This window comes from Oryx dammah, unplaced genomic scaffold, assembly GCF_014754425.2.
Source record: "Oryx dammah isolate SB20612 unplaced genomic scaffold, SCBI_Odam_1.1 HiC_scaffold_28, whole genome shotgun sequence".
Classification (NCBI taxonomy): Eukaryota; Metazoa; Chordata; class Mammalia; order Artiodactyla; family Bovidae; genus Oryx; species Oryx dammah.
In genome coordinates, this window is record NW_024070212.1 from 73,065,903 (window position 1) to 73,092,011 (window position 26,109).

Here is a 26,109-nt window from a genome sequence, read left to right on the forward strand (position 1 = left end):
GGGAAGGCAAACCATGGACTGCTGGGACTTATCCAAACATTTCCTAAAAATTCATCAGTTATAAGAACTCCTCTCACCTGCTCTGGATATCCATCCATGCTCCTTTGCCCTTTAGTTTGAATTAAGCACCGTCCAGGCTGAGGTCCCCGAGTGGCCTGTGAAGAGGGGATCTGAATAGGCAATGGTGACTGAAATTGCTGGATGGTCACTTTGTTAATGTTTCCCTCGTATGGCTGCTGCTCCCGACTACGATGCTGAAGGCTTTGGGAGCCCATCAAGGTCTGGATGTGGCTGCCTGCCTGTGGAGAAGATAATCTGTCAGAAGATTTGTGGTGTTGAAAGGATGTGATTAAAGTGGGGGGGCGGGAAGCACAGAGTAAGTAAAGTGGCATCATTTGGGCTTTCAGCCATGGCTGGAAAAGATAATGAAAAAACAGTAAGGGTCTGCCTACTGTGGTCTGTGAAAATGTTAATATCAGAGCAAGGTCACATTAAATACATTCGTAGTCAACTGATAGCTTATCAAAGGTGATTTTAACCCCCATTTTAAAGCAACAACGTTCAGTCTGAAAAATTTCAAGAAGAAAAGGTCAGAACTTAAAAAATAAAGAGGTGAGCCATCTGGCATTTCACTTTGAACAATGGCAGAGAGAGAAATGTAATATGTGAAACATTGGGGGAAATGATAGAAACTAATTCCTAATTCTGAAGCAAAAGAGTTGAATTCCATATTTGTCTTTATGCCACACATATGTATAGGAAGCTTGTTTTGGTGAGTATAATTGATATTTATTAATTTTCTCTATTATTAAACCAAGAATACTTTTTTGGGAATTTTAAAATTCCATTAAAATTAATCATGTGAAATTCTTGTGTCTAGCTTGTAGAGGCACTAGTTATGCAAGTGAAGTGAAAGTTGCTCAGTCTTGTCGATTCTTTGTGACCCCATGGACCAAACAGTCCATGGAATTCTCCAGGCCAGAATACCGGAGTGGGTAGCTGTTTCCTCCTCCAGGGGATCTTCCCAACCCAGGGACTGAACCAAGGTCTCCTGCATTGCAGGTGGATTCTTCACCAGCTGAGCCACGAGGGAAGCCCAGCTATGCAAAGGTCTTTAAAATGAGCTCTGCATGCAGACCTTGACGTGAGCTTTCAGAGATTCATCAGTACCCCATTTAAAGCAACAGCAATCATTTATCAATCCATGTATGGTTGCTCCCCGGTAGCTCAGCTGGTAAAGAATCCACCTGCAATTCAGGAGACCCCAGTTTGATTCCTGGATTGGAAAGATCCACTGGAGAAGGGATAGGTTACCCATTCCAGTATTCTTGGGCTTCCCTGGTGTCTTAGCTGGTAAAGAATCTGCCTGAAAAATGTGGGAGTCCTGGTTTGATCCCTGGGTTGGGAAGATTCCCTGGAGATGGGAATGGCTACCTACTCCAGTCTTGTGGCCTGGAGAATTCCAGGGACTGTATAGGCCTTGGGGTCGCAAAGAGTCAGACACGACTGAGCAACTTTAACAAGTGTAGTTGCTAGAGGAGAGTTGCTAAAGGGCATGGGAAAGTTTGGTCTCCAATCTTTACATGAAACAATATCTAATCCAGTTCTTTGTTCACTCCATTTTCTCATCTTCATTCTAGCATGGGTTTCTTGAGTCATTCTAGCTGACATCTTTTCTTCCAAGGAGGTAGTTCTGTTTGTGAGTTGATAACCAGAACATGCCTTTTATTTATTGATTGATTGATTTGGCTGTACCAGGCATCTTGTAGGGACCTTAGTTCCCCAACCAGGGATCAAACCCATGCCCCCTGCAATGGAAGGGCAGAGTCCTAACCACTAGACCATCAGGGAAGTCCCCTAGAACATGCCTTTTAAAATTAAGTATGGTTTAATGTGGAGTTCTAACTTGGGAAATGAATGCTCATCCTTAATACTTTTGAAACTATATTTTAATATTGTGCTTGGTACTACACCATCATTATGAAAAGATCTGAGGGATTACTTTCTGAATTCATTGTCTTTCTTATTGATGTTTTAGGGGTAGGCAATTTGGAATTTAAAAGTAAATTTCACCTAAGAATTCATTAGTTATGAAAGTTGATGAATTTTCCTGACTAATCAAGATTTTTGATTACTACGAAAAAGTCAGATTGGAGGAACAAGGAAAATTTATTTAACAAGTATTCAAGGTAAAGATGACTTCATTACTTTAAGGTTCTTACAGAAGAGCAACATAGGGATATAAGGAGATGACAGTGATCACTGGAAAATCATTTGGAGAGGGAAGGCATGTTGTTTGATTTCAAACAACAGGTATTTCGGCTAAGAAAATATTAAAAATTACTGTTTGGCAATATGTAAGGCAAAGTAAAAAATCATTTGATTACATTTTAGATATCCAGCTGATTGTCTTATAATTTACAATTTTTTTTTTACATTCAAAAACAGTAAAGATATTTCAGTCACAAGAGATTGGAGGAAAAGATGCAAAAAGAAGTTCAGGCACAATATCAAACACAGCACAATATCAAAAAAATTATCATACCAATACTGTTTAATGTAACCAGGGATCACAAAACTATGACATCATAACCACAACTAAGATAAACTCATAATAGGCAAATGTGTATTTCTCTAATAAATCTATTTCCTTCTCAGAAATCTAAATGAAAGATGTCACAACTTTCTCAGCCATTCCAGAAGACTGAACACACTTTTGGTCAAGTATTTCCTTTTTGCAAATTCCATTCTGTCATACCTCCATGGAATTTCATGTTCTCTTGTTAGGTAGAGAGGAAAACCATGATAAGCCCAGTATCACATTTTGAGCTACTGTACTCTGAATGAACTCACTGGCCTGCTGAGTTAGAGAAAATAGTTTCCTGGACTTAGAGAAGCTGGGGGTATAGGCTGACTAAGACTGACTGGCTTGACTACTAAACAACCAATTGACTTTATATCCTCTTCTTGTCTCCATTGATGTAGTATTCATGGGTCTTCAGTTAATGCTTGAGCCAATGGGAAAGAGGAAGACTGGCTGTTTAATTGAAAGTGACAGATAAGAAAAGAATTTTTATACCCCCCAAAATTTAGAGGGGTCCAGAACATAGCTCGAGTTCCATGAGCATAATTCACATGAGATAATCGACAATGATTGCTTAGCCACAATTTCATTGATTAGAATATTCTGATAACGGTCTATTCAAGGGTAAAAAACTGTATGCTATAGTTTTAAAACATATTATATTATAACCTTTAAAATTATTCTTATGCATGATGGATTCATGGTGATGTATGGCAAAACCAATACAATATTGTGAAGTAATTAACCTCCAATTAAAATAAATAAATTTATATTTTTTAAAAATTATTTTTATGGTTTATTTTTTTCCTTCTGACTGGAAAGTTTGAACTTTAATTATGCTTTGATTTGAAACCTTTGAGGGCAAGCACCATATCATACTTAACATTTTTAATAACTGGCACTGTAATTTATATTTAATAAACAATGACTGCAGATGGTGACTGCAGCCATGAAAGTAAAAGACGCTTACTCCTTGGAAGAAAAGTTATGACCAACTGAGATAGCATATTCAAAAGCAGAGACATCACTTTGCCGACTAAGGTCCATCTAGTCAAGGCTATGGTTTTTCCTGTGGTCATGTATGGCTGTGAGAGTTGGACTGTGAAGAAGGCTGAGCACCGAAGAATTGATGCTTTTGAACTGTGATGTTGGAGAAGACTCTTGAGAGTCCCTTGGACTGCAAGGAGATCCAACCAGTCCATTCTGATCAGCCCTGGGATTTCTTTGGAAGGACTGATGCTAAAGCTGAAACTCCAGTACTTTGGCCACCTCATGCAAAGAGTTGAGTCATTGGAAAAGATTCTGATGCTGGGAGGGATTGGGGGCAGGAGGAGAAGGGGACGACCGAGGATGAGATGGCTGGATGGCATCACGGACTCGATGGACGTGAATCTGGGTGAACTCCGGGATATGGTGATAAACAGGGAGGCCTGGAGTGCTGCGATTCATGGGGTCGCAAAGAGTCGGACACGACTGAGTGACTGAACTGAACTGAAACAATGGCTACCATCCAAACACTAGGTGCCAGACAATGTGCTAAAACTTATGTTATACATATTATCTCCTTTAACCCTTACAATAGTATTAACGGATTAATTATTATTAGCTTTTAGTATTAATTTTACTGAGGAGGAAACAATGGCTTGGAGAGGTTAAGTAACTGTCCCAAGTAATTTGCACAACTGGGAAACTGGCTGGACCAGGATTTGAACCAAGGCTGTCTGACAATCAGAGCTCATGTTCTTAAATGCAAAATTATAGTGCAACAACCATTTCCCCCAAATTGTCTCTCACCCTCCAATAGCTGAACTATGAAATGAAAAGGAACCACAAAAAGGAACAAAAGTATCAGGTTGTTGAGGAAGGGTATATCAGATTTCTTTAGCAGTCCTTTAATTTGCTAAAGAGCCATTCCTACTTTTTGAATTAGGTCTATTATCTAGTTTTAGATCCTATGTATGTGACTTAGAACTTTATACTTAAGCAAACAGGAGGATGCTCTGTGTATTTAGCAATCTTCTCATGATTGTAAAATAATAATGCTCATGTTCTCAGATGGCTTGGCAAACATAAAGTGGGCATGGAAGGAACATTCTGTAAAATGATTCTGCTCACATCAGCAGCAGTTCTTTCACCCTCTATTGGGGCTACAGGCTGCAATAAATGGGGATGGGCAATGACAGCTATAGAAAGCAAAGAATTAACACTAAATTTTATGTGAAGTTAACCAAACATAAATGACACAAGACATCTAATGAAACAATTATGGTGCGGACGGACTACAAAGAGGAAGTTTTTTTGACTGGCACAGAGGCTTGAGAAAGTAATAACCGATATCATGAAGAAGTATAAAGGACTGATGAAAATGTAGAAAATGTCAAGAGACTGGATTTGTTCAAGTAGAGGGTTAGCTATGAGAACATTGACTCATACTGAAGGAGAATTTGAACATGAAGTTTTCTATAAAGGTTGAATTGCACATTTTGAATGATAAAAAGAAATAGAGAAGATTTGACATTTGTTCTGAACTTTCAAAGGGAGGTTGAACAGAATAACATGTATTTGAGGAGAATAGTATGGAATATGATGTTTTCAAGTTGACCCAAAAACACTGTCAAGGTTTACAGAGAAAAACTCCAAACATTCCAAGGAAATATTTTTGTCAAAGCCACAGAAAAAAAATGTGATTTGATACCAAATGGCACTGTTCATATACAATTTATCCCACAGCTCTTTATTCTGTGGAAATTTGAAATGTTTGGGGGGTTTTATATGATATAAAATAGATGATATTTTTTCACTACATCAAGTTGTGATTCACACTATTTTCTTAGAAAAGACTGACAAGTGTATTACTCAATTTGGCTATCTGTTTTACTACTTATCTTGGCGCTTGGACCACTTGTAATTGCTTCCAAAAATTAAACACAGCCTCAAAGGATGACAATTTATGCCACTGAGAATACTGAAATGGATACAATTCATTTTCTAAAATTATGTTCAAAAGAGTTATAAAGATATTTGGGAGCAATGTCAACAACACAGAAACATCTACAAGGAATAATTAAGTAACTGATTTCAAGGAAACAACAGTACTCATTTAAATGAGTTGGTTTCAATAATTTTGTAAAACAACAACAAAACAGTTCTATCAGTTACAATCTACAACATATACTCTGCAGTACCTCTTTTTTTTTTTTTTTTAGAAATCAGGACAGTAGGATTTCTGCTTCAAGCAGGTAGAGTAGACATACTTTTCCTTATTCCCTCCATTAAGAACAATGAAAAACACTGGATGTTATAAATAAACAAATGTAGGAAAACTCTGGAACGTAGACTGAAGAGGCTAAGGACCAAGTAACAACATGGTAGTAAATTTCTCAGGTTTTATTTTTGTGTCATATATCCCAGACTAGAAGTTGAAAAAGTGGACATCCCCAAAATGCCAACCAGTATAAATGAGGAAAGCCCCAACAAAAGCCTATTTTCTCTAGCCAAAGGACAAGGAAAAAAAGGGCATTTTAGCAAGACAGAAAACTTTTAGATAACAATTGATCTATTATAGCCAAACACCATGGAAAGGACTGTGGTCCCACCATGACAATGCCAGCAAAGACCAAGTGGGAAGAGGAGACGTCTACCCTTATAAGGCTTTAACAAGGCACAACACTTCTGCTGGGGTGGTCTCAGAGAAGGCCAAGTGAGGTGTCAATGAATGCATCCTCAATGGCCAGTAGTAAGCCACTTGCCACCCAGTGGTGTCAGTGGAGACCACACGAGGAGCATGGACTCACACCCCAACCCAGCAGTAATGAGGCACTCTACCTTCGCATTAGAGTGGTTAGAGAGGTCTTAGTAGACAGTCAGGATTTCCTCCATCGCTTAAGTACAATGGGGCTACTCCCACTTAGGTATCAGTGGAGACCTTCTGGGAGCTGGAACTTCAATCCCCTAACAAAAATGAGACTTTACCTCAAGTGTCACTGGATTCTAAATGAAAAAATTGGACTTGTACCCCAGCTTGGCCAAAATGAGGCAACTGGAGTGGTGTCAGAGAAGACCAGCTGCAACAGATGATTTAAATATAATCCAGGGTTTTGTAACATAGTATGAAAATGTCTAGGTTTTAACCATACCAAGAACAAGATCTCAAACAATGGGGAAAAAAACCAATAGATGCTAACACTGAGATGACAGAAATTAGAACTAGCTGAAAAGATTTTTAAGGTGACAATAAAAAAATACTTCAGTGATTAATTAGATACATGCTTGAAACAAATAAAAGAACAGAAACCCACCAAAGGAATATATTATCTTAGTGAAGAAACAGAAGATGTAAAGAAGAAACACATGGAAATTTTACAGTTAGAAAATATAATAACTGAAAAGCTCCGTGTATGGACTTAACATCGGAATATAGAGAACAAAGAGGAAAAAAAAAAAAAAAACAACTGAAAGGATGATAGAAATTATCCAGTCTATAACAAAGAGAAAACACACTGAGAAAAACAATGAACAGAGTCCCATAAACTCTCTTCAAAGGTTCCAACAGTAATATTGTCAAAACAGATGAGAAAGAAGTCAGGCTGAAAAATTAAAAGAAATAATGACAGAAAAATTCTGAAATTTGGCAAAAGAAAAGTCCTATAGATTTAAGAAGCAGAGAGAAACCCAAAAAGGGTAAACACAAAGAAATCAATGCACAGTCACATTATAATTAAACTTCTGAAAAGAGAAAGAAAAACATCTCAAAAGCAGCTTGAGAAACAGGACATTCTTATTTATAGAGGAAAAACAATTTGAATTACACTGGATATCTCATCAAAGACCATGGAGGACAGAAGAAAGTGCCACAATATTTTTCAAGTGCTGAAGAAAAAGAACTGTCAACTCAACGTCCTATACTCCTGAAAAATATTCTTCAGCAATCAAAGAAAAACTGAAATATTCTCAGATGAGGAAAATGAGGAGAATTTTTCACCACTAATTTATCCTAAAATAATGGTTAAAGGAATTTTCTAAACAAAAAATGATAAAAGAAGAAACCTGGAACATTAAGGAAAAATAACATGACAAGCAAATATATGGGTAAATAAAATGAGCTTTCTTTCTCTTCTTGAATTTTCAAAATTATGTTTGATGATGAAGTAAAATTATAGTGCTATCTGAGGCGATACTTAATGTATGTAGAGGAAATATTTAAGACAACTGTAAGCAGAGGAGGGTGAAGGGACATAAAAGAAGGCAAGGTTTCTTACCTACTTGCTTGAGCTGCTAAGTGATGATGCTAATGGACTCTTGTAAGTTATGTTTACATAATGCCATACCAAGAACAATCACTAAAAGAGCTACACAAAAAGGTATACTAAAAACACTGTAGATAAATCAAATTAAATTCTAAAAAATATTCAAAAACTCAGAAGAAGCAGGAAAAAGAAAACGAAGAAGCACTAAAAGAGAACAAACAGAAAACAAAAAGTTAAATAAAAACCTAAACCTTATTGTGTCAAATTAAATATTGATTAAATATGCAAATTAAAAGACAGATCTTGGAAGGGTAGATTAAAAAACATTACTCAATTATATGCAGATGATAAGAAATAACTTCAAATATAATGACATAGGCAGGTAGATATTAAAAGGGTTGAAAGTAAATGTCATCCAAATATGAATTAATGGAAATGAGATGTGGCTACATTTATACCAGATAAGGTATATTTCAGAACAAAGACAATACACTAAGAAAAGAGAGGAATCTTATGTGATGAAAGAAGAGTCAATCGACCAAGAAAAAATAGCAATCCTAAATGTATACACAACATAAAAAGAGGTGCAAAGGTGTAAAACAAAACTGATGAACTAAGAAAACAGACATTCATTATTGCTGCGAGATATATGCAGACGACACCACCCTTATGGCAGAAAGTGGAGAAGAATTAAAGAGCCTCTTGATGAAAGTGAAAGAGGAGAGTGAAAAAGTTGGCTTAAAGCTCAGCATTCAGAAAACAAAGATCATGGCATCCGGTCCCATCACTTCATGGCAAATAGATGGAGAAACAGTGCAAACAATGGCAAACTTTATTTTTCTGGGCTCCGAAATCACTGCAGGTGGTGACTGTAGCCATGAAATTAAAAGATGCTTACTCTTTGGAAGAAAAGTTATGACTAACCCAGACAGCATATTAAAAAGCAGAAATATTACTTTGTCAACAAAGGTCCATCTAATCAAGGCTATGGTTTTTCCAGTAATGTATGGATGTGAGAGTTGGACCATAAAGAAAGCCGAGCACCAAAGAATTGATGCTTTTGAAGTGTGGTGTTGGAGAAGACTCTTGAGAGTCCCTTGGACTGCAAGGAGATCCAACCAGTCCATCCTAAAGGAGATCAGTCCTGGGTGTTCATTGGAAAGATCGATGTTGAAGCTGAAACTCCAATACTTTGGCCACCTGATGTGAAGAGCTGACTCATTGGAAAAGACACTGATGCTGGGAAAGATTGAGGGCAAGAAGAGAAGGGGACGACAGAGGTTGACAGATGGTTGGATGGCATCACTGACTCAATGGACATGAGTTTGGGTAAACTCTGGGAGTTGGTGATGGACAGGGAGGCCTGGTGTGCTGTGGTTCATGGGGTCACAAAGATTTGGACATGACTGAGCAACTGAACTTAACTTATTTTTACAGTTGGTGATTTCAACATGCTTCTCTCAACAACTGATAGAAGAACTAGACTGAAACTTATGAAGAAAAAGAAAAATTCAACAATACATCAACTAAGCAGATCTAATCATCACTTATAGGACATTCTACCTAATAGGAGCACAATACACATTCTTTTCAAGTTCCCACAGTATATTCACTGAGATAGACTATATCTGATTTGGAAAACAAATTGCAACAAATTTAAAAGAGCTGAAATTACACAAAATGTTTTCTCCAATCACAATAAATCAAACTAGGAGTGAATGATAGAAAGATAAAAAGAAAATACTTAAACACTTGGGAGTTAAAAATGTAGTTCTAAATAACTCATGGATCAAAGAAGAAGTCTCAGGGGAAATAAAATATTGAACTGAATGTAATTCACAGAAAATTCATGAAACAAAGCTAAAGTGCATATACTAGAAAAGAAAACACCTTAAGTCAATAATTGAGATACTACCTCAATAGCTTAGAAAAATAGGAGTCTAATTAACCAAAGCAAGCAGAAGGAAATATTAAAAGTGTAGAAATTAACGGAACTTAAAATTAACTACAAAATAAAATAAATAGCTGTTTTTTAAAAGATCAATAAAATCAACATACATCTAGCAAGACTGAAGAAGAAAAAAACAGACAAATTACCAAAATCAAGAATGAAGGGGATATCACTACAGACTGCAGATATCATGAGGATAATATGGTCACACTACAAATAACTCTACAAAAAATTTGACAACTCATATGAAATGGGCCACTTTCTTTTTTTTTTTAATGTCTACACTTAAAAATTTTTTTAAATTGGAGGCTAATTACTTTACAATATTGTGGTGGTTTTTGCCATATGTTCACATGAGTCAGCCATAGGTGTACATGTGTTCCCCATCCTCAACTTCCCTTCCACCTCCCTCCCAATCCCATCCCTCAGGGTCATCCCACTTTCTTAAAAACACAAACTACCATAACTCACACAATATGGATTAGATAATTTGAATAGCTCTGAAACGATCAAGGTTGCTACTGCTGCTACTGCTGCTAAGTCGCTTCAGTCGTGTCCGACTCTATGCGACCCCATAGATGGCAGCTCACCAGGCTCCCCCGTCCCTGGGATTCTCCAGGCAAGAACACTGGAGTGGGCTGCCATTTCCTTCTCCAATGCATGAAAGTGAAAAGTGAAAGTGAAGTTGCTCGGTCGTGTCCGACTCTTCCGTCTGTGGGATTTTCCAGGCAAGAGTACTGGAAAGCATTCTTAGCATCGGTAATTTAAATATTTCCAGGAAAAAAAATCTCTAGGCTCAGATCATTATACTGGATAATGTTATGTGATGAATCTTATTTATTCTATCGAATGTTTAATAAGAGTTAACAGTAATTCTATACATTATTTTCCAGATAATAGAATAGGAGGAAAAGCATCCCATTTTATGAACAAAATCACAAAAGAACAGTACAAACAAAAAGCAGAAAGAAAAAAAAAAGGAAGAAAGAAAAAGAAAACTATAGACCAATATCCTTTAGAGTACAGATGCAAAAAATCCATAACAAAACAACGGCAAATAGAATTCAGCAATATATAGAAAGAATTAAACATCATGAGGAAATGGGGTTTATTTGAATAATAAAAAGCTCGCTCAATATTTGAAAATCAACCAATGCACCATATTAATATCTACAGAAGAAAAATCATGTGATCATATCAAAGGAAGCAGAATAAGGTTATTGTGAAGATGAGTGTATTTATGTCAAGCACCTTAGTACCATGCCTAATATATACTGTAGATACTATTTCATGATTATGATAACCAAACTATCTCCTTATTTTACTTGTGTACAGCTAGGGATAATTTCGATGTCAAAAATCTATGTTCTCCCATTTGGGTGTTAGAGGACAAACTTGTATAAAGTCATGGAAGGGAGCCCTGAAGGTTGAAAGAAAGGTGGCGGGAGGTTGTTTCTCTTGCCCTCAGGACATGGTAACTGTGCATTCTGCTGACACAATGCAGTATTACGTAGAGGATTAAAATTTGCTGATCTTAAATTTTTAGAGTCGAATACTGGTGGTATACTCCACTACTTCAAATGACAGATAAAAAGGTGAGGTGATAGGGCCTTTTCTTTCAGTTCATAAGCCTTAGGATGGCAGCTGACTGATATGGGCAGGCAGTCAATTGTGGCTTATTGAATCTCTATAAGCATATTCTTCTATGATTAAGGTCAACTTACAAAACACAGCTCTGTAATTGGAAATTATTAATCACAATGAAAAAAAAGAGGATCCATAATAGTAAAAGTGATGAAATTAGAGCTAAGTTAACACTTTCCACCTAGAATTTGTTCTATGATGATGTTGAATTTTACATGTCTGAAATAAATAAATGAACAGAAGCATGTTAACAATAACAATAAAAGTTTATTTCACCCTTAAGATTTCTAGGAACCTATAGGTGGTTGATCTAACAGAATGGACCTAACAGAAGCAGAAGATATTAGGAAGAGGTGGCAAGAATACACAGAAGAACTATACAAAATAGTCTTCATGACCCAGATAATAATGGTGTGATCACTCACCTAGAGCCAGACATCCTGGAATGTGAAGTCAAGTGGGCCTTAGGAAGCATCACTATGAACAAAGCTAGTGGAGGTGTTGGAATTCCAGTTGAGCTATTTCAAATCCTGAAAGATGATGCTGTGAAAGTGCTGCACTCAATATGCCAGCAAATTTGGAAAACTCAGCAGTGGCCACAGGACTGGAAAAGGTCAGTTTTCATTCCAATCCCAAAGAAAAGCAATGCAAAAGAATGTTCAAACTACTGCACAATTGCACTCATCTTACATGCTAGTAAAGTAATGCTCAAAATTTTCCAAGCCAGGCTTCAGCAATACGTGAACTATGAACTTCCAGATGTTCAAACTGGTTTTAGAAAAGGCAGAGGAACCAGCGATCAAATTGCCAACATCCACTGGATCATAGAAAAAGCAAGAGAGTTCCAGGAAAACATCTACTTCTGCTTTATTGACTATGCCAAAGCCTTTGACTGTGTGGATCACAATAAACCGTGGAAAATTCTTCAAGAGATGGGAATACCAGACCACCTGACCTGCCTCTTGAGAAACCTGTATGCAGGTCAGGAAGCAACAGTTAGAACTGGACATGGAACAACAGACTGGTTCCAAATAGGAAAAGGAGTACATCAAGGCTGTATATTGTCAGACCTGTTTAACCTGCTTATTTAACTTATATGCAGAGTACTTCATGGGAAACTCTGGGCTGGATGAAGCACAGGTTGGAATCAAGACTGCTGGGAGAAATATCAACAACCTCAGATATGCAGATGACACCACCCTTATGGCAGAAAGCGAAGAACAACTAAAGATCCTCTTGATGAAAGTGAAAGAGGAAAGGGAAAAAGTTGGCTTAAAGCTCAACATTCAGAAAACTAAGATCATGACATCTGGTCCCATCACTTCATGGCAAATAGATGGAGAAACAGTGCAAACAGTGGCAAACTTTATTTTTTGGGGCTCCAAAATCACTGCAGATGGTGACTGCTGCTGCTAAGTCACTTCAGTTGCGTCCGACTCCGTGCAACCCCATAGACGGCAGACCACCAGGCTCCCCCGTCCCTGGGATTCTCCAGGCAAGAACACTGGAGTGGGTTGCCATTTCCTTCTCCAATGCATGAAAGTGAAGAGTGAAAGTGAAGTTGCTCAGTCATGTCTGACTCTTAGCGACCCCATGGACTGTAGCCTACCAGGCTCCTCTGTCCATGGGATTTTCCAGGCAAGAGTACTGGAGTGGGGTGCCATTGCCTTCTCCGGATGGTGACTGCAGCCATGAAATTAAAAGAAGCTTACTCCTTGGAAGGAAGGTTATGACCAACCTAGACAGCATATTAAAAAGCAGAGACATTACTTTGCTGACAAAGGTCTGTCTAGTCAAGGTTATGGTTTTTCCAGTAGTCATGTATGGATGTGAGAGTTGGACCATAAAGAAAGCTGAGCACTGAAGAACTGATACTTTTGAACTGCTGTGTTGGAGAAGACTCTTGAGAGTCCCTTGGACTGCAAGAAAATCCAACCAGTCCATCCTAAAGGAGATCAGTCCTGGGTGTTCACTGAAGGACTGATGTTGAAGCTGAAACTCCAATACTTTGGCCACCTGATGTGAAGAGCTCACTCATTTGAAAAGACCCTGATACTGGGAAAGATTGAAGGCAAGAGGAGAATACGAAGACAGAGGATGAGATGGTTGGATGGCATCACCGACTCAATGGACATAAGTTTGAGTAAGCTCCGGGAGTTGGTGATGGACAGGTAGGCTTGGTGTGCTGTGGTCCAAGGGGTTGCAAAGAGTTGGACACGACTTAACGACTGAACTGAACTGATAGGTAGTGGAGTAATCAGATAAAAATCAAATGACACAAAATGGAATCTTATCATTTTAATAGTCTCCATGTGGCAGCAATCCTTAATCATCTGCCAGTTATCATATTGTTTAGGCCTTCAAACTACATATTCAATCACAGAGATTTTCATTACAATGGGTCAAATTCACATTTTCTTTTTGCTCTTAAAATTCTTCTGAAATGAAGATAGTATAAATAGTATTGTTATCTCCATTTTCTGAAGTCAACTATTTGTTTTTTTTAAGGAACAAATGTTAAGGATTGATGAAATAAGTAGTTTAATCGGCCATGGTTTCTATTTGTTTAATCTGTGACAAAGTTTTTTTTACCTGTCATTTAAGAACCATTTGATAGACACTCTTTGGGCTCTCACTTTTATTAAGGAAATAATTTAGAATCAGTCTGGATGAGAACAATCTCCAGATTTTATGACAGTGATGTCCCTTACTACTGGATACAGCTATATTTTTTGTATTGGCATTAGGAGATAAAGTAATATGCTTTATAAGTTAAAGAATTAATGCTGTAATTAAGTAAGAAAGTCTAGTACAAAAACAACTGTGGAACTAACAATACTTTATTCATCTGTCACTGTTTCTGAAAGTTAGACAAGAAATTTTCCATTGACATTTCTGCAACTTCCTACCTGCATTATTTCTGAGAACAAATTTAATTGCATAATAGAAGTAGAATAGGTTTTAAATATACCAATGACTGAAATAATACTAAAGTCAACTGATTAAAATACATCATCCTGACTGTTCAGATTAACAAAAGAAGTATTTGAAATGGATCATTAAATAGAGGATATTATTTCATTGATTTCTTCAAGCTTTTCTTCCTGATTCAGCTACTAAGTGTGTGGAACTGCCTCTGAAGGATCCCATTTTCAAGAAAATTTTGACTTCCTACCAGCCATGTACCCTTGCTTTGGCAATTAATTCTCATTTAGCAAGGAAGTCTTTATATATCTTCAGCCTTTTCTCTCTCCCATAAATAATACCAATTATAGGGAGATTTGAATCTAACTGGATACATTCATTCTTATTCCTCTAGTATAGCAAAAGGCATGGCTGCATAGACTCACTAGAACAAGTAACATGATAATCAATTAATGACCTTGTTTTAAAAGGGTATATTCAGTTGATCTGAATAATAGTTCTGATCCTGGTAGCCTGAAAGAAGTTCAGTTTAAAATTCTCAAGGCTAAATTTGAACCCTTAGTTTATAATTCATATAATCATTCTTTGGATTATTTGACATATTTTAATTTGTAGATTAAAATATGTCTTTTCATTATAGGGGACTGGAATGCAAAAGTAGAAAGTCAAGAAACACCTGGAGTAACAGGCAAATTTGGCCTTGGAATATGGAATGAAGTAGGGCAACGGCTAATAGAGTTTTGCCAAGAGAACACACTGGTCATAGCAAACACCTGCTTCCAACAACACAAGAGAAGGTCTACACATGGACATCACCAGATGGTTAACACTGAAATCAGATTGATTATATTCTTTGCAGCCAAAGATGGAGAAGCTATATACAGTCTGCAAAACAAGACTGGGAGCTGATTGTGGCTCACATCATGAACTCCCTACTGCCAAATTCAGACTTAAATTGAAGAAAGCAGGGAAAACCATTAGACCATTCAGGTCTGACCTAAATGACATAAATCCCTTATGATTATACAGTGGAAGTGAGAAGTAGATTTAAGGGACTAGATTAATAGATAGAGTGCTTGATGAACTATGGACTGAGGTTTGTGACATTGTACAGGAGACAGGGATCAAGACCATCCCCATGGAAAGGAAATGCAAAAAAGCAATATGGGTGTCTGGGGAGGCCTTACAAATAGCTGTGAAAAGAAGAGAAGTGAAAAGCAAAAGAGGAAAAGAAAGATATAAGTATCTGAATGCAGAGTTCCAAAGAATAGCAAGAAGAGATAAGAAAGCTGTCCTCAGCGATCAATGCAAAGAAACAGTGGAAGAGAACAGAATGGGAAAGACTAGAGATCTCTTCAAGAACATTAGAGATACCAAGGGAACATTTCATGCAAAGATGGGCTTGATAAAGGACAGAAATGTTATAGACATAACAGAAGCAGAAGATATTAGGAAGAGGTGGCAAGAATACACAGAAGAACTGTACAAAAAAGATCTTCATGACCCGGATAATCACGATGGTGTGATCACTCAACTAGAGCCAGACATCCTGGAATGTGAAGTCAAGTGGGCCTTAGGAAGTATCACTATGAACAAAGCTAGTGGAGGTGATGGAATTCCAGTTGAGCTATTTCAAATCCTGAAAGATGATGCTGTGAAAGTGCTGCACTCAATATGCCAGCACATTTGGAAAACTCAGCAGTGGCCACAGGACTGGAAAAGGTCAGTTTTCATTCCAATCCCAAAGAAAGGCAGTGCCAAAGAATGCTCAAACTACCGCACAGTTGCACTCATCTCACATGCTAGTAAAGTAATGCTCAAAATTCTCCAAGCCAGGCTTCAGCAATACGTGAACCGTGAACTCCCTGATGTTCAAGCTGATTTTAGAAAAGGCAGAAGAACCAGCGATCAAATTGCCAACATCCGCTGGATCATCAAAAAAGTGAGAGTTCCAGGAAAACATCTACTTCGCTTTATTGACTATGCCAAAGCCTTTGACTGTGTGGATCACAATAAACTGTGGAAAATTCTGAGAGAGATGGGAATACCAGACCACATTACCTGCCTCTTGAGAAACCTATATGCAGGTCAGGAAGCAACAGTTAGAACTGGACAGGGAACAACAGACTGGTTCCAAATAGGAAAAAGAGTATGTCAAGGCTGTATATTGTCACCCTGCTTATTTAACTTCTATGCAGAGTACATCATGAGAAATGTTGGAATGGAAGAAACACAAGGTGGAATCAAGATTGCCGGGAGAAATATCAATAACCTCAGATATGCAGATGACACCACCCTTATGGCAGAAAGTGAAGAGGAACTAAAAAAGCCTCTTGATGAAAGTGAAAGAGAAGAGTGAAAAAGTTGGCTTAAAGCAAAGCATTCAGAAAATGAAGATCATGGCATCCAGTCCCATCACTTCATGGGAAATAGATCGGGAAACAGTGGAAACAGTGTCAGACTTTATTTTGGAGGGCTCCCAAATCACTGCAGATGGTGATTGCAGCCATGAAATTAAAAGACACTTATTCCTTGGAAGGAAAATTATGACCAACCTAGATAGCATATTCAAAAGCAGAGACATTACTTTGCCAACTAAGGTCCGTCTAGTCAAGGCTATGGTTTTTCCAGTAGTCATGTATGGATGTGAGAGTTGGACTGTGAAGAAAGGTGAGCACTGAAGAATTGATGCTGTTGAACTGCGTTGTTGGAGAAGACTCTTGAGAGTCCCTTGGACTGCAAGGAGATCCAACCAGTCCATTCTGAAGGAGATCACCCCTGGGATTTCTTTGGAAGGAATGATGCTAAAGCTAAACTCCAGTACTTTGGCCACCTCATGCAGATAGCTGACTCATTGGAAAAGACTGATTCTGGGAGGGATTGGGGGCAGGAAAAAAGGGGATGACAGAGGATGAGATGGCTGGATGGCATCACCGACTCAATGGACATGGGTTTGGGTGAACTCCAGGAGTTGGTGATGGACAGGGAGGCCTGGCGTGTTGCAATTCATGGGGTCGCAAAGAGTCAGACACGACTGAGCTACTGAACTGAACTGAATTTGTAGAACTTTAAACAGTGCATTTTTATCCTCTTCTAGAACAATAATATATTTATTCCATAAAGACCATGCTGGACAGAAGCATGTATTTGTTAGGGAAGGGAAATTAGTGGATATTTCTTAATATATAGTCACTAAATATAAGCCTGAAGAATTTCAATGAGCTCTCAATAGGTGTTTGATGTATGCTCGGTCACTCAGGCATGTCCAACTCTCTGCGACCCCATGGACTATGGCCCACCAGGCTCCTCTCTCCATGGAGGAAGAGGCAAGAATACTGGAGTGGGTTGTCATTTCTCTCCTCCAGGGGATCATTCCGACCCAGGGATCAAATCTGCCTTTTCTACATTTCCACTGAGCTGTCTAGTGTTTGATGGATGCTAAAAATATCATCAATAGTTGATCCTTAACCATAAAAGTCTCATAAAATATAATTTTCACCTGTTTACTTCTATTCTTAACCCTTCCTAATCTGTGGTAATTATGACAGCCCTTCAGGCAACTGATGTGTTTGCGCTAAAAACACTTTTAACTGATGTGTGAAATTAAGGTGTAAATACATACTATTCACACAGATATTCAGTTCTAGATTATTTCTGAAATCCCAAACTCCCAGAAAAGTAGAATTGCGTCATCTAGATCTAGAGAGCCATATTCAAAGTTTTGTTAGAAATAGAGGTTCTTTTTCATTTGGACACATTTGGTATCTTCCCATGGTTCCACTTTCCTTTTAAAACTTAAGCTCCTGGGAGAAAGTGGCTTTTGGTCAAGAGAAAAATTCTGAATATATCTGTGTAAGAAATAACTCTGGGGACAACAGATAGGTCTAAAATTTTTTGTTTATTGGCTTTTAATAATTAAAGAAATCTATAATTGTATTGACTTCATCAATCTACCATTTCACTGACTCTCTTCTCATTTTGGTGGCAGAGCTTACTGACAGCAAATGTATTCAACTGCTATTTTTTCTAGAAGTCCAGAAGCCTCAGTAGAAGTGACACCAACATGAGTAGGAGTGACGAGAAGAGGATGGTTGAAAGAAGCAAGGAGAATCTCAACCTACCAACTCACTCAAAAAGATCTCCTTCCCGACTGTTTATAAAAATGTTTGGGGCTCAAAATGATTCTATAAAAGAATTCCAATCTGTTGTTGAGTTTCTGTGATGACCAAGTCTACCAGATGGCTGAGTCTACCAGAAGAAAAATATACTCCAACCAGTGCAAACTTTGCTATCAGAGGAGAAAAATGAGGCTTGGGAAAGAATCAGAAAAGAGGAAGCCAGAATTGTGCTTGGCATTACTCACAATAATAGAGAATATTGTTTTCATTTGCTTGTGGACTGATGAAGTCAAGACATTATTCCTGGGTATTCTTCACAGTTAATAATGTATATTGTTTTAGGAGGGAAAAAATACAAATTCTCAGGCAAAACTTACACTACTTGACATATTTCTTTCTGTACAAAAGGAGAGTTTAGCTATCGCATTGACATTCACTAAAGTTTCAGAATTTTTTTAATTTCAATTTTTCTTTAAACTAGAACAGATATTCTTGACTCTTATGTTTGTGATGGAAATAGGAAGCCTATCTATTTCCCTGTCTCTTATCTCTCGTATGTAAGGTTTACTCAGTTGATTTTCCTATCTGCTTCATCCACATCTGTCTCGCTCTCTTATAGCGTCAAAATTTATTCTACTTACTGCCATCCCTATGTTTCCCAATATTTAAATCTTCATTTCTGTTTCTTATCTACTCCAGACTTTCTCTATTTCTATGTAAGTGAGCTACATCCACCCTCCACCACTACCCCACTTCCTGCCCCCTGCCTTAATCCTTATAAAGGATTCCAACAGCAACACTGCCCACTCTCAGTTAAACTGCAAAAGCCAAGAACTGTAGTTGCATTTATTTCAGTTCTATATTTATATAGACTACTGATAGCAATATTTGTTTTTAAAGGCAAAAGTTTTGGAGAAAATTACTTTTCAATGACTATAACTTTGAAGATTATATATTTTAGATGAGATTTTTTATGTGTGTGTGTGTGTGTGTGTGTTTTTCACTCAGTCATGTCCAACTCTTTGCGACCCCATGGATGATAGCCTGCCAGGCTCCTCTGTCCATGGAATTTTCCAGGCAAGGATACCAGTGGGTTGCCATTTCCTTCTTCAGGGGATCTTCCCAACCCAGGGATTGATCCCAGGTCTCCTGCATTGCAGGAGACAGATGCTTTACCATCTGATCTACTAGGGAAGCCCCAAGATTTTTTATAGCACAGCAATTAAACAATTTTATTTAAATTACTAAATGTATGGCTGAAGTTGATTTTCTTTTAAACATCTACTTCTCATTTAAAAAATGACATAAATCTATTCTTACCCTGTGAAAAATTCTACAACAGACAGATTTTCATTACCAAGTGAAAAATCAATCCCAGTGGTAATTTGATTTGGTTGTTTTAAACACAGACGATGGTGTGGCTGCATGGTATTCAACAGCAAAACAATTTAAGATTTTCAAAATATATTTTAGACATTTTCTAAATAAGTATATAAAGAAACATACATTATACTAAGTAAAATGCGTTATACTAAGAAATGTGACAAATGGCACGATTATAATAAGGAGTGATTATTAATGAATTAACCAAATTTTAATATTAATACTTTATACAGTCTGAAAAGCAAAAATTCTGATTTGGGGGTTTGTGAAAGAAAGGATTAAAAGAACACAAAAATGACCAAACCTCACATAAGTGGAAGTGAAAGTGGTTCAGTCGTGTCCGACTCTGCAACTCTGTGGACTATACAGTCCATGGAATTCTTCAGGCCAGAATACTGGAGTGGATAGCCTTTCCCTTTTCCAGGGTATCTTTCCAACCCATGGGTCAAACCCAGGTCTCCCACACTGCAGGCTGATTCTTTACCAGCTGAACCACAAGGGAAGCCTAAAATCCACATAATTTCTTTCAAATTTCTTTTAGTTTCTTCTAGTGAGTTTTTGGGCATGCCTCAGAGATGATGAACATCTGGAAATCTTGAAGCTCTGAATGGTTGAGCAGGCATTGTAGATGTGGAAAAACCATGGGCAAGCTCAACAGAAGTCATCTGTAAGCCAAGACTTACTTAGCTGCATTTTAATACCTTTTTCTTCAATTATATTCATCCTGATGTTGACCTTGAAACCCATTTTTATTACTCTAACTGCCAAGTCATTATGCACTTAGAACAAAAGACACTTGAAAGAGGGCAGAGTCACTAATGTTGCAAGAGATTTGAATGTCTAGTCTTTACAGATTGAAAACTTTCAGATTTAATATCACTGAAATTTTAAAGTTTCTTGGTTTACTCTTACAAGAAGGGAAATAATTTAAGTTTCATTTGTTTTAAAGAATGCTTCTGCAAAGCAGGAGACCTGAATTCAATCCCTGGGTCAGGAAGATCCTCTAGAGTAGGAAATGGCAACCCACTCTAGTGTTCTTGCTGGGAAAATCTCTGGACAGAGGAGCCTGTCGAGCTACAGTCCATCAGGTCACAAAGAGTCAGACAGGACTGAGCATGCACGTGTGTGATCTTGGCAAATAACCTAAACTCCAAGTCTCCAACTGAGAAAGTCTAAACTCAGTTTCTTCTTTCATTAAAGTGTACAAAAATAATAGTGCTTACCTCATATGATTGCTGTGAGGATAAGATGAACAAATAAGTATTTAGCACAATGCCTGCCATAGTACCTCATAGTTCTTCCCAAGGTGACTGCAATATAATTCGATAGACTGAAGGTAAAAACAATGATGTGATACGACGACTAAAATACAAACACTCCTTCTGACAGCACTGTTGTTTTCAGTCACCACCAAAGTTTCAACTAATTCTCAAAGTGCTCAAAGTAGTACTCCCTAGAATTCGAGGAGTGGGGGTGGATTTACCTCACTGTGACATCTTCTAGCAGTGATTCACAGACTTTTTGAAATAATGGATATTAGAATTTAAGATTTTGGAGACTGACATAGCAAGAGAGAATTTAAACTACCACTAAAAAACAGCTTAAGATTTAACACCTTCAACACTTTGCTATATATTATCCACTCCCAGATATATAGAACAAGACAGTAGATGCAGGAGCAAAATTCTTTCTGATAGATGAACACATTTTGTTTATTTTATATATCTAAATCTCTGGATCCACAACTTGGTGGGTACCCACAATTTGTTCTCCCATAATGCTTGGAGTACTGCTAGGCATAGCCATGCTTGCGTGCTAAGTTGCTTCAGTCATGTCCAACTCTTTATGACCCTATGGACTGTAGCATTGCAGGTTCCTCTGTCCATGGGATTCTCCAGGCAGGAATACTGGAGTGGGTTGTCATGCCCTCCTCCATGGGATCTTTCTGACCCAGGGATCAAACCCGTGTCTCCTACAGCTCTTGCACTGCAGGTGGATTCTTTACTGCTAGCCACTGGGGAAGCTCTGCATAGCCATGAAAGTGAAAGTGAAGTCGCTCAGTCATGCCTGACTCTTTGCGACCCCATGGACAGTAGCTTGCACCAAGCTCCTCTGTCCATGGGATTTTCCAGGCAAGAATACTGGAGTGGGTTGCCATTTCCTTCTCCAGGGAATCTTCCCAACCCAGGGATTGAACCCAGGTCTTCCATATTGTAGACAGACGCTTTACCGTCTGAGCCACCAGGAAAGCCATAGGTATCACCAAAAGCTACAGTAGCTACAACCGAGAGTAAAAGGTTCAACCAAAGCCTTTCTAAAATGGATTCCCCACTGAATCTCTGCAGTATCACAGTGGTGTCTGATCACAGTAGTATCAAAGTATTAATGCTACATAGTAGGATTATCACAGTAGAAGTATCACAGTAGTATCTTTTGACATAGAGATAAGATTGAAAAACTCTTCTACAGAGACTTGGCGAAACAGACTCAAATGGGGTACTGGCTAAGACTTCACCAATTAATATCCTTTGATTCCCATTCCATTTGTGGTTTAATTTCTGATTCTTCATTCTCATCCTATTCAGGCTTCCCTGAACAGTAAAGACTCTGATGGCAATGCAGGAGACCTGGGTTCAATTCCCCGGGTTGGAAAGATTCCCTAGAGAAGAATGGCTACTCACTCCAATATTCTTGCCTGGAGAATTCCCTGGACAGAGGAGTCTGGTGGGCTATAGTCTATGGGGTCGCAAAGAGTTGGCCATGACTGAGCTACTAACACTTTCACACTTTCATCCTATCCAGCCTAATGCCTACTCATTTCAGAACAACTGTAAAACTAACACTGAAATAAAAAACATTAATTGTAGAGTAAAATATAACCTCAAATAATAATAATACCATTTTCACACCTATTTCAGTCAATCTGGAAGCCCAGGCTAATAATCCTATTGTCATTTTCATTTCTTTAGGTTGATTCTCACTAGAATCTTAACTTGATATCCTCAATTAATACATAATAAAAAACTAAAATTGAACATTTAAAGGAATCATCATTCTTTTTACTCTGTGAGGTAATAGCAAACATATCCATTTTAGGTTCTGAAATTTCAGATTTTAGGCAAAAGTGCTATACAATATAGGGTATTCAGAAAATGCTTATGATAGTAGGAAGAAGATATAAATGAGTTTACACATGAACGATACAGAAAATTTAAAGATATATTACATTATTTTACAAAATGATTAATAAAGTTTTTGGATAGATTAAACAATTATTTAGCTATTAATAAGAGGGACTAGCTCACAAATGTTTAATCAATAGATAATTGCATGGGATTCTCAAAGCAAGGAGAGAAACAAGCAAATGATCATCATGAGTTGTACTGCTGAGATGATTAAACATAATATCATGGACTTTGAAAATAGATTTCATGTAAAATGGATGTATGTATGGATAATGTAAATACCTATTCATTCTGTTTACAGTAGTAAATGAATAAAACTTTTCCTTTTATGGGAAAATTACTGAAGCCTTTTGCAACCAAGTAAGTGATATGGTTCTTTTCTTTGGTCAGGTTATTTAAGGATCCTTTGGCTCTGATAGGTATTTCTTCAATTTCTCCTCTTTCTTCATAAAGAAGTAAATTTTCCTACTTTTCTGAGATCTTTTAATTTCCTCTTCACCAATCATTACTCAACAGCCTTTAAATATAATCAGGTGTTTGCCATCTTAAAATCACTTCTGTCTTCCTCATACCCTCTTCCAGAGTCTACCATAATTCTCGCTTTTTAAAAGGAAACTACTTTTTGAGTTTTCTGTCTCTATTTCTTAACATTGGTTAGTATGGATTCAGCCCCTTTGATTAAATAAATTACTTTTGCCAAGACAACCAATAACCTTTTTGTTGCTAAAGTCAAAAAGTCTTTAGTCATATCTTGCTTGATTTTTTTGTCACCATGTGATACTGTTGACTCTTCCTTAACATTTTTTTTTTGAGTTCCAAGGTGATGTCACTTTTCTTTGTTTTTTTCCTTCTACAGCTTTTTACTTGTCATTGGAGTAGAAAGCCCCATCTATTCTACTCCAGTCAAAGCCAATCAAAGCCAATCATATAGTTTTATTCATCTTGCTGTGGGTGAGAAATCCTTAGCTATTTTGGATCAGTGAGATGTAAAAAGAGGCTTGTTGGGGGATTTAGGGAAGAAAGGCTTTGCTTGTAAGAGACAGCTACTGGAAACTTGGTTCTCTCTCCTTATAAACTTGAAAGAGGAAGCTTGTTATCTTCAACTGTCATAGGTAGCCATCTGATAATTATGAGAGGAACCAATTTTAGGATAGAGCCAACAATATGAATGGAAGAGTGGAGAGGGGAAAAACCCCAAGTATTTAAAATTATCTTTGTTGTTCAGTTGTCAAGTCCAACTGTTAGCGACTCCATGGACTGCAGCATGCCAAGCTCCTCTGTCCTCTACTATCTCCTAGAGTTCGCTCAAGTTCATGTCCATTGAATTGGCGATGCCTAATGATTTCATCCTCTGCTGCCCTCTTTTCCTTTTGCCTTTAATCTTTTCCGGCGTCAGGGTCTTTTCCAATTATCTTGGATTAATCTGAGGCTCAGCCTAGATTTTGTCTACTTATGTTAGCTAAATATTTCTTTAATGTTCAAGACTAAAATTTTCCATAGCTTGTGGTAGAAAAAAACCTTATTGATAAAATATTTAGCCATTTCTTCTCTGTAATTCTAAGAACATGTCATATGTTGGTGTTCCGTGGAGCTCTGTGTCTTCTGTCTTATTCGTGACTCAGTTATGACATGTTTTAATGATTGCTAAATTTGTATCATCAACTAAGATTTCTCTCCTGAACTCCTGAAAAATATATCTAAATATCCACTAAAAATTTCCACTCATTTTCTAAAAGATACCTCAAATCAACATTTTAACTTTTTTTTGTTGTTGCACAGCATAGTATGTGGACTCTTAGTTCCCTGAGCAGGGATTGAACTCCAGCCTCCTGCTTTGGAAGCATGATGTCTTAAGCACTGACCTTCCAGGGAAGTCTTAAATCAACATATTAAAACTTAAACTCCCTTCCTCTCTTCCACTTCCACTTGTCACTCGTTTTGCCACCCCACCTCAGTGAATGGCACATCATGACTTATACAAATTAGAAACCTGGTTATCAATCTTAGAACTATTATCTGTCTTTTATGCCCTATGTACAGTCAATCACAAGATCATGTTGGCTCTATCTTTTAAGAATATACCAAATCTTTGCATTTTCTCTCTACCACTCATTGGTCCATCCACTCTCCCTTGGATTACAAGAGAAGCTTTGTAACTTGTTGCATGGCCTCAAATCTTTCTCCTTTCCAATTCTTTCTCAGAAAACCTGTCAAAGTGCTCTTCAGGTAAAATTTTAATGATGGCTCTCCCCTGTTTAAAACACTTCTTCCCATTTCTTTCAGGATAAAGCGCTGGTTTATGCTTATACTCCTGGCCTTATTTTCACACCATCCTTCTCTCTTGCTGCTGCTGCTGCTGCTAAGTCGTTTCAGTCGTGTCTGACTCTGTGCAACCCCATAGATGGCAACCCACCAGGCTCCCCCGTCCCTGGGATTCTCCAGGCAAGAACACTGGAGTGGGTTGCCATTTCCTTCTCCAATGCATGAAAGTGAAAATTCAAAGTGAAGTCGCTCAGTTATGTCCGACTCTTCAAAACCCCATGGACTGCAGCCTACCAGGCTCTTCCATCCATGGGATTTTCCAGGCAAGAGTACTGGAGTGGGGTGCCATTGCCTTCTCCAATCCTTCTCTCTTAACTTTCTTCAATTTCTTTACTAAATAGGTGTCCTTTCCAGGTGCTCTCCCAGCCCTGTATTCCATCCTCACAGGACTGTATTTATCTGCAGTGCTGGATATTGCTCAATAGGCAGATTAATAACTTGTATAACACCTGAAAACCAAGATAGTAACAATTTTTGTGTAAAATAATTTGACATTTAATGTATATTTTTAAAAAAGCACTGAAGCATTCATCAAGGGAAGAAATCACTTAAGTTACAAAGAAAGTATGTGATTGTGTAGAGTATATGTTATGAAGCACAATTACAAAATGAACATTCATGAGCTTAAGAACTAGAGTGTAAGAACCACAATTCAGCTGAAGAAACAGAATACTACTACTACTATCAGCTTCCTCCCTGATCATCCTATCCCTAGATCCTATCTCTTTAGAGACAACCATAATCCTAAATG

At 37.7% G+C, this 26,109-nt stretch overlaps 1 protein-coding gene across 1 annotated transcript in view; it reads right to left on the bottom strand.

Annotated features, from left to right (window-relative positions):
• LOC120857009 (leucine-rich repeat-containing protein 7) overlaps window positions 1–26,109 on the bottom strand; it is a 156,944-nt gene that overhangs the window by 61,669 nt on the left and 69,166 nt on the right. Inside the window, exon 14 of the mRNA XM_040232605.1 lies at window positions 78–299. Within this exon, the coding sequence (XP_040088539.1) occupies window positions 78–299 (222 nt within the window). The remainder of the gene's footprint in view (window positions 1–77; window positions 300–26,109) is intronic.